Here is a 10579-nt window from a genome sequence, read left to right as displayed (position 1 = left end):
ACGTGGCGCCCGGTGGTTGGCGGCGGCGGATCCGGACGTTGTCCGGCGCGGGTCGGACACGTCCGGCGCGGCGGAGATCTATTTTTTTTAGGGTTTCGTGGGAGAAGAAGATCCGAAAACGGGAGGGTCTATTTATAGGCATAAGTGGAGTTAGGAGAGTCCAAATGAGGTGCGGTTTTCGGCCACGCGATCGTGATCGAACCCTCTAGGTGATGGAGCAGAGTTTGGTGGGTTTTGGGCCAAATTGGAGGGGTGTTGGGCTGCAACACACACGAGGCCTTTTCGGTCCCTCGGTTAACCGTTGGAGTATCAAACGAAGTCCAAATGACACGAAACTTGACAGGCGGTCTACTGGTAGTAAACCAAGGCCGCTTGGCAAGTTTCGGTCCAATCCGGAAATGTTTAATCCCCACACACGAAAGAAAGCTAGAAATGGCCACCGGAGGAGAACGAAGCGCCGGAATGCAAAACGGACAACGGGGAAAATGCTCGAATGCATGAGATGAACACGTATGCAAATGCAGTGCACATAATGACATGATATGAGATGCATGACAACGACAACAACACACGGAGACAAAACCCGAACCCGAGGAAATAAATATAACTTAACGCCGGAAACGGCAAGAATTGGAGTACAAATTGGGAAAGTTACATCCGGGGTGTTACACAACGTGGTCCATTTACAATCATGATGGATCACAAGAGCTTATGCACATTAGGGGAACGGCAACTCGGCTCCGATCTTCAGCGCAAAGCCATGGCTAAGTTGGGTGGCTTACAGTTTCAGTTCAAGTTCAGACGTGGCGTGGACAACACTGCAGCGGACTCGTTGTCCCGGATTGGCCATCTGCTTACCATCACAGTCACATCCACATGTCAACCATCCTGGATTCAAGAGGTACGGAACTCATATCAAACTGATGCTAAAGCTACCGACTTATTGCGAGCATTGGCTGTCCACAGTCCAGACGATCACGAACATGAATTGGACAGAGGCATGATCAAGTATAAAGGCCGCTTATGGATTGGTGATAATGCAGCTTTGCAGACCAAACTAATCAGTGAACTTCACACCACAACAGTTGGGGGCATTCTGGCATACGCCCGACGTACTTGCGCCTGAAGAATTTGTTTTACTGGCCAGGGATGAAAGTGCAAGTGGAGGAGTTTGTGAAGCAATGCACTGTTTGTCAACAAGTGAAGCATGAGCATGCCCACCCATCCGGCACTCTCCAACCATTACCAATACCTGCTCGAGCTTGGGGAGAGGTGACGATGGATTTCATAGAAGGCTTACCACGCTCGGATGGTGCTGATGTGATCCTAGTGGTGGTTGATCGCCTAACAAAGTATTCCCACTTTACCGCGCTGCATCACCCGTTCACAACTCCTCAGGTGGCGCGGGCATTCCTTGATAACATTGTCAGACTACATGGAGTTCCAGAATCCATTGTCTCGGACCGCGACAAGATCTTTACAAGCGCTTTTTGGAGGGAATTGTTTGCACTGGTTGGAACTAAACTGCTGTATACCACGGCGTATCATCCACAGACGGATGGCCAGAGCGAGCGCGTCAACCAGTGCCTTGAGCACTACCTGCGCTGCGCCGTCCACGACACGCCGCACCGCTGGAAGAAGTGGCTACCTATGGCGGAGTTTTGGTACAACTCCAGCTACCACAGTGCAATTGGTTGTACGCCGTTCAAAGCTCTATATGGCGTTGACCCCAATTTTGAAGCTCTGCCCAATCTGTTCAATGTTCAGACTCCGGAATCACTACAGGACCTGCCCGCAGAGCATCAGCATTTCACTGACATGCTCAAAGACCACCTGCAGCGCGGCCAGCATCACATGAAGCACCAAGCTGATCGCAAGCGCACAGAGCGGGAGTTCAACGTGGGCGACCAAGTGCTGCTCAAGTTACAGCCCTACGTCCAGTCATCGATGGTCAACAGGCCATGTCTGAAGCTCGCCTACAAATTCTTCGGACCATACACAATCCTCAGCCGCATTGGATCGCTCGCCTATAAGTTGGATCTGCCACAGGAAAGCAAAATTCACCCGGTTTTTCATGTTTCGCAGCTGAAGCCGTACACAGCGGACTACTCACCAATCTTCAATCAGCTACCAGCGCCACCGGACCTCACCATCGGTGACCTGGTGTCGCACGCTATTCTAGAGCGCCGCCTGGTCAAGAAAGGGAATGCCGCCATCCCACATGTCCTGGTACATTGGCGTACCTTGTCACCAGCGAGTGCGACCTGGGAGAACTACCATGTGTTGCAACAAAAATCCCAAACATGGATCTCGAAGGGGGAGCTCCACCTCAAGCGGGGGAAAATGTCACGCCCTTCCCTCCAGAGAGGAAGGTGGACAATGAGGCACCCACGGTGCGAGACGAAGAAGAGGAAGACTAGGGCCCACGGGCAGTGACAGCGGACTAGTCCATGGGTAGGCAGTGTGTATATGGCGAGTGGGGCCATGAGCAGCCAAACTATATGTATGTGTGCGTGACCACCGAGTGGGGGCATCGTTGGAAAAGAATATTTCTGAATCCTCAATCGATCTTCTTCTTCCAGCTCTCACCTGCTCTTTCTTCTCCCTCAAGCTCATCTGATTTCTCCCGATCCCCTTTCCCTCTTGCTTCGATCCGGCAGGGTTGTTACAGAAGGTTCATCAATGGCGGCTGAGCGGACAAAAGTAGGAAGAGGCCACCGTGATATGCTATCCAAACAAAGAATTATACAACGCCAATTTATTACTTTCCTAACCCAAACACAGTTTTCCATACACTCGTTCTTGATAAACAACATTGTAAAACGGGTTTTGTGAAAACCAGGCTAAAAACTGATTTTCTATATACCCCGTGGCTAACCCTTCCTACCCAACAACTAGTGTGGTAGATGATTTCTGTAGAAAAACATAAGCTTGTGAATAGACAAAGTCATTTGGTTCAAATCTATATAAGTTTTGAAATACTCCCTCTGTAACGTCTCAAAAACTATGTAATGAGATGCACTCCAAATCCAGAAGACAGACGAAATTCTAGGATTATCCTTTTGGGCAAAGACTTTTATGCAGCTAGCATATGGTTATGTTTCACTAGATGACGATGCTCAGAAATATTAGGCTGATATATTAACCCAAGGATGGATAATCTTCATGAAGCCTTCTGATATTGCCGGACAGCACTCCTCAGCCCAAACTTGGTTAACCCTGGTTCATGGCAACTGTAGTTTGCTGGGTAGAGAAGCACGAGAATGGATCGCTTGGATCACTAGGGACGTGCAAGGATTTATTTCCACCGCTCTTTTGCTAGTTTATTATAAACATAATCTACAATGCAGATGTTACGCTACGACAAGTACCATAGTTCTATATCATCCCAAACAAAACCGTCAACACAATAACTAATAAAAGCTAAAGTTCAGACAAACTAGCAAGCATTTACAGAACATGGGTTCGACCATTACAGGGTTCTCTAGTATGCTAGTAATTGCTAAAATCACAACTTGCAAAAGCAACGATGTCGAGGATAGTTATGCTGGGCTAAATCCTTAAGGACACTTTCCAATCATCAATATGGGTGATATCGTCCTGGGGCAAAACTTCCCCTATTCATCATATCAGGTGTGCCGCCAGGTGCATAAACACCTAGTGCAGGATCATATGCCCCAGCATACATGGCGCCATCAAAGCTAGAACTACCAGGGCCACCAAAGCTCTCATCACCACCCCGCCTGTAGCCACGCAAGTTCCCTCCAGCATAGGGTCCATCAAAGCCTCCTCCATATGGCCCAAAACGGCTAGGATAACCAAAGGAAGACATGCCTTCATAGCCTCCTAATCCTGGATAGTAATGACTGTATCGCTCATGGTAGTGACGTACCCCGCCGTGACCACCAACAAAACCTCCATGGTTCCTATAAGGACCAAATCCACCACTGTTGTAGCTGCTATAAGCATCAGCCAGTCCACCATGGTCATCCCCAGAAGGATGGTCCCTAGAATCCCTACCATATGCTGATCTAGAATCACTACCAGTTGATGTTGGCAGATTTGAGGATTTCTTTGGTTCTGCTTTCTTGATCTCCACCTACAAACAAAGCAACTGACCTAAGTACTGACAAATACAAACCTATAGGTCCTCGCTACCAATGATCTGTAAAGCATGATGGTCCATGACACTAACACAGTTGTTGACATGTACTCCCTCGTTCACAAATATAAGATGTTCTAACTTTTTTCAGAATTGGACGTATATAGACACGTCTTAGTGGGGTTCACTCATTTCGGTCCGTATGTAGTCCATATTGAAATATCCAAAACATCTTATATTTGTGAACAGAGGGAGTACAAAAGAATGAAATTTCTTTTGGCAGACATTAATTTGAAGTGAAACTTCTTTACACGTTTCAACCTGTAAAGTATTACAGTGGAGGGGCTAACAAATGGTGGCATTTGTGTTATGAAATGCACAAGACTCACCTTCGAACCTGCAAGATCAATCATATTCCCATTTGCTAACAAATCATCTACAACCTCCTCAGATTCAAAAACAACAAATCCAAAGCCTCGGGAGCGTCTTGTTTGATGATCATGCATAATCTGGTGCTCAACCACAGCTCCATATTTTTCAAAGAAATCCTTGAAATTATCTAGTAATAAACACATAGAATGGATGTATAAGGAAGCAGACTCGCAAAAAAGAATGGGAAGCAGACAATATGATTCCATAACGTATAATACCTTCTGTCAGTATAGGGGGAAGGCCACCAACAAATATCTTTTTAGTTCTGAAATCCTTAGGGTTGGACTGCATATAATCTTTTGGAATGGTTCTCTTTATCTCAACCTGGAAACAAAAACAGGGAAGCCCACTAAGTAATTTCCATTACAATCATGTAGGAACAGGGAAGTTATACACTAGGCATATGGTACTCGAGTGCCAATCTACATAGAAGAGAACAGGAGTTTTTTTATATATACAACAACAATAGAGCTAACAAGAATCTAAAAATGGCAAAATAGAACTTTAATCAAAGCATATTTGCATAGACCAACTTAAAAAAATGAGCAACTGGATTCACACAGTTGATATCAAACTGAACCAGAAACACCATAAATTAAAGAACACAGAGAAACAGACTGACATAGGTGCAACTAAAACCCTGTTAGCATTTGAAGTGCTTGATGAATGATTATAATTGAAAATGAAGCAAGCATCAAATCAATAAGTAAAATAGATATATCAGAAGATCAAGATTTTATAATCAGTAAGTTAACATGGATGAGTATTTAAGCAGGCCATCTATAGTGAGCATATGGAAGTCACATGCACAAGGCGTAGGCATTAACAGTAAAGCTAGAAGTGCTTATCTTTATAAAGTACAATAAACAGTTTAGCAATTGTGAAGCTGCACTCCTAGGTGGTGTATTTAGAACACAAAACCTACTTGCTTTCCATTGATGACATGGGTGTCCTCCATCACTTTATCAACAATAGCAGGGTCAGAATATGTAATAAAGCCAAAACCCCTTGGCTGAGATGTCTGCTTATTTTTCATTATCACCGAATCAACAATCTCCCCATAGTTGCCAAAATGCTTCTGAAATGTGGCTGTCATTGAAAATTACATATACAAATTACTACTAAAATATAACTCAAGAGAATATATTACTCAGGGATTCCCTCCATTCCAAAACACATGAAGTTTTAGGTTTGTCCTAAGTCAAACATCTTTGAGTTTGACAAGGTCTATAGAAAAATATTTTAACATCTACAACATCAGCTGTATATAGTATGAAAATACATTTTATGATGAATCTAATGACACTAATTTGATGTTCTAGATGTTAGTATATTTTCTATAGGCTTGGTCAAGCTTAAAGATGTTTGACTTAAGAGGACAAACCTAGAACTTCAAGCATTTTGGAGCGGAGAGATTAACTGGGGTAGTATCTATATCAATCAGATGATTGGTAAAGAACCAAACATAATTGACTCAAACAGTGCTAGTCCGTTCATGCTCCTCTGTAGGCATTAATTCCCATGGATCAATTGCAACCCACATTGTGCACAAACAGCATCTCCTTGGTCGTGAAAATAACTTAGTAAAGTAATTTAATACGTCGAATAATGTCATGAATAAACAGATGTTTTGCTTCAATACTACAAAACACAAATAGCCACGTGATATGCATGCCACGGGTTGACAACAGTTCCGAATAAAACCACACAAAAAACTACAATACTAAGCAGATTTATGTGGCCGTTGATAGAATTTATTTTGAAGATCAAAGGGGGCAGCAAACATAGTACCGTCTTGTCAAAATTTACATGCTACAAAGTCCGCACACTAACTCGGTGTCTCGCTCGACTAACTCGGCGTCTCACTCGCATTAATCAGTGCAACAAAAATAAGCGTATACATGAAAAAAATAGAATATGCCTACACAATCTAGTTAAACAAACATACAAACGCATTAAACCGTAGAAATCTAGTCCAGTAAATACCGATCTCTACACGATACGACTGAATCGAGATCTGAGTGACCACATCCAACACAAGGCGCCACAAGCATCACATACCAACAACATAACAGGAAGGAACCAAAGCGAGTTACCTAGTGTGGTGTCGCGCGGGAGCCCTCCGACGAAGATCTTCCTGGAACCCAAAACCAAACCCAAACAAATCAGGCAGCCAAATCAAGATAGCTCGACAGCTCGAGAGGAGAGGGGGCAGGGATTCTCTTACCCGGGGCTTCCGCTGCCGCCATAGCCCTTGGGTCTCGCCTCCGACTTCCCCATGGCAGCGCTGGCGAGAAAGGGTGAAGGTCCGTCCTGGGGGTTCGGATCGCGCGTCCGCTCGGTCGATTATCTGATCGGTTTTCATTTTCTTTTTTAGGGGCACTTTTTTTGAGCAACGTATATTTTTTTTAGCAACTTTTTTAGGGGCACTTTATTCATCAAAGTCCAGAGTCCGTGGGATACAAGTTAAGTCATGAGATTGGTCAAACCAAACGTGCACCCCTGAGATACAGCTCCTCTGACGTGCCGCCAGCCCACTGACACGGGGGCCGGCCCCACGCGTCAGTGAGCCAACGGTAAGGTGCAGTACGGTAAAGGAGCCGAGTCGGCACCCGTGGAGTTTAGGCAAGGCCGGATGGGCCATGGCCCGCCCAGCTTTGAAGTTTTTTTCCACATCATTATAGCCAGCTCATGGGTCATAGAATGTCACCTGTTAACAATTCGTTACAGTTTGGCCCATTCAACCCGCCCAACTTTATGGGGTAAACTCCGCCACTGCAAACGTGGTCCTTCGAACCTAGCGGAAGCGAGAATTTGAGTAAACTATGTGTTCAATATTGACAGCATGACTCTTAAAAATAAATTTACAATGAAATTGAGCTGACTTGAGTTTAATCTTACTAACTATGTCTTCATAACTATCAATAAGAATATTTGAGAAGACTTGCTTTGAGTCACATGAGATGATAACATTCTGGACATTGAGATCTTCAGCTACGGCCAATCCCTTCCTGCATGTTATGGCTTTAAGGACCGTAGGATCATCAATCCCAGCAATAACAAGTGGCGCACTGCCCAAGATTTTTCCTTCTCTATCCCGGCAAACTGTTGTCGCCGATCCACCTCCTTCCCTTCCACACGCCCGTGTTGACATAGATTTTAACAAACCCATTAGGTGGTGCCTTCGCTCGCTGTTTGTAACGCCCTCGATGCGGCTATATCTCCCACGTGTCGAAGCACGACTTAGAGGCATAACCGCATTGAAAGCAATGTCGCAAGTGAGGTAATCTTCACACAACTCATGTAATACATAAGAGAAAGAGAAACATAGTTGGCTTACACTCGCCACTTCACGCAATTACATGAATAAAGCATTACAACATCCCAATACAATCAAGGTCCGACTACGGAACCAAAATAAAAGAAGAACCCCAAATGCGACATAGGTCCCCGATCGACCCCAACTGGGCTCCACTACTGATCAACTAGAACGAATCAACATAAAGGACAAGATCTTCATCGAGCTCCTCTTGAGCTTGGTTGCATGATCTGCACGGTCTCATCGGCACCTGCAAGCTGGTTTTGGAAGTATCTATGAGCCACAGGGACTCAGCAATCTCGCACCCTCGCGATCAAGACTATTTAAACTTATGGGTAAGGTAAAAGGTATGAGGTGGAGCTGCAGCAAGCGACTAGCATATATGGTGGCTAACATACGTAAAAGAGAGCGAGAAGAGAAGGCAAAGCATGATCGAGAAAGTATGATCAAGAAGTGATCCTAAACAACCTACGTCAAGCATAACTCTAACACCGTGTTCACTTCCCGGACTCCGCCGGAAAGAGACCATCACGGTAACACACGTTGTTGATTCATTTTAATTAAGGTCAACTTCAGGTTTTCTACAACCGGACGTTAACAAATTCCCATCTGCCCATAACCACGGGCACGGCTTTCGAAAGTTCAAATCCCTGCAGGGGTGTCCCAACTTAGCCCATCACAAGCTCTCACGGTCAACGAAGGAATAGACCTCCTCCCGAGACATTCCGATCAGACTCGGTATCCCGGTTCTACAAGACATCTCGACAGGGTAAAACTAAACCAGCAACACCGCCCGAATGTGCCGACAAATCCTGATAGGAGCTGCACATATCTCGTTCTCAGGGCACACTCAGATGAGACTAGCTACGAGTAAAACCAACCCTCAAGTTTCCCTGAGGTGGCCCCGCAGGCAGCTCAGTTCGGACCAACACTCAGAGGAGCACTGGCCTGGGGGGGGGGGGTTAAAATAATGATGACCCTCAGGAGCGCGACTCCCAAGGGAAAAGAAAAGGCTAGGTGGCAAATGGTAAAACCAATGTTGGGCATTGCTGGAGAAGTTTTACTCAAGGCGAACTGTCAAGGGGTTCCCATAATAGCCCAACCACGTAAGGAACGCAAAATCCGGGAACATAACACCGATATGACGGAAACTAGGGCGGCAAGAGTGGAACAAAACACCAGGCATAAGGCCGAGCCTTCCACCCTTTACCAAGTATATAGATGCATTAATTAAATAAGATATATTGTGATAACCCAACAAGTAAACATGTTCCAACAAGGAACAACATCTCCATGTTCCAATAAGGAACAAAACTTCAATCTTCACCTGCAACTAACAACGCTATAAGAGGGGCTGAGCAAAGCGGTAACATAGGCAAACAACGGTTTGCTAGGACAAGGTGGGTTAGAGGCTTGGTTCAACAATATAGGAGGCATGATAAGCAAGTGGTAGGTATCGCAGCATAGGCATAGCAAAAGAGCGAGCATCTAGCAAGCAAAGATAGAAGTGATTTCGAGGGTATGGTCATCTTGCCTGAGATCCCGCAAGGAAGAAGAACGAGTCCATGAAGAAGACAAACGGAACGTAGACGAACGGGTCCTCACAACGCGACGTTATCAGAACCAACCCGAAGAAGCAAACACCGGAAAAGAAGCACACAACATAGTAAACAACCAACACATGAACATGGTATGATATGCGGGATGCGGTATGCGATGCATATGCATGATTTGACAAGGAATGAAAGAACCTGGCCTCAACATGGAAATCCAAGAGTGCCACTGGAAAGATGAGATGAAATCGCTTGAAAACGATATAAAGATCACCGGAATCGGAGTTACGGTTTGGAAATGGCAAGCAAATTCAAATATGACACCGGTCTGCGATTTACAGCAAGTAGCCATCTAAATGCAATGATATGAACATGCTACATCACCCAAACATGGCAACAAAATACATGGCAGGATCCACTCATGATGCTTAACAAAAGTCTAGCACTGAGATACGGCCAATTCATCCATTAACAGGTTTAAACAAGCATGGCAAAAATGCATATGGTAAACAGATTTTAGACTTAGTGAAATTAACACTTGTTTGGAATTTCAGATCAGGTAGCACACTTTGGAGCATGAAAACTAGATGCTACAGGAACTTAACATGGCAAAGTAAAGTATGACATGGAGCTACTCAAAGAGCTTAACAAAAGTCCCTTAGTGACCTTGAGCCAAAAGGGATCAGAAAATACAATTGCAAGCATGTGAACATGGCAAAAACATAATCAGGTCACAGACTTAGTGAAAACTGGAGCATGCTGAAACAGATATCAAGTAGGCATGTTTACGAGCTCGATGCACTCACTACAGAGCAAGTCATGAAAATCTAAGCATACACCCATCAAGAACACACAAAATACAAGCTAGACATGGCAAGAACAATAACATAGCATGCACGGATCAACTACAACATCCTCGACAAAAATCGCTAACAAGTAGACAATCTGCCCAGATTCATGAAATAGCAAAAGTAGAGCTCGATTGACTCAAGCTAGGGTGCTCCATAATTTCAAACAAAGACATGGATGGACAGAGCACTACAAGATTAACAAAACATCCTTACTGATCATCCTCAAAAGAGGCACGGATCACTAGGAAACAATATGAACATATGACCATATGAGATAAACAGGTCAAGGACTTAGTGGAAATGCTAAGTCCCTGAAATCAGC

The 10579-nt window shown here is 44.7% G+C and overlaps 1 protein-coding gene across 1 annotated transcript; it reads right to left on the bottom strand.

The window, feature by feature from the left end:
* Window positions 1–3359: 3359 nt before the first annotated feature.
* Window positions 3360–6896, bottom strand: LOC119329586 (heterogeneous nuclear ribonucleoprotein 1-like). The gene is made up of 6 exons (XM_037602650.1): window positions 6762–6896; window positions 6631–6671; window positions 5460–5623; window positions 4753–4858; window positions 4492–4661; window positions 3360–4099 (listed from the first exon to the last, which is right to left on the bottom strand). Exons 1-6 carry the CDS (start codon window positions 6812–6814, stop codon window positions 3581–3583), a joined length of 1053 nt encoding a protein of 350 aa, XP_037458547.1. The 5' UTR covers window positions 6815–6896; the 3' UTR covers window positions 3360–3580.
* Window positions 6897–10579: the final 3683 nt, after the last annotated feature.

The sequence above is a fragment of the Triticum dicoccoides genome, chromosome 7A, assembly GCF_002162155.2.
Source record: "Triticum dicoccoides isolate Atlit2015 ecotype Zavitan chromosome 7A, WEW_v2.0, whole genome shotgun sequence".
NCBI lineage: Eukaryota > Viridiplantae > Streptophyta > Magnoliopsida > Poales > Poaceae > Triticum > Triticum dicoccoides.
Note: the sequence above shows the minus strand (reverse complement) of the source record. Positions and strands in the feature narration are given on the sequence as shown.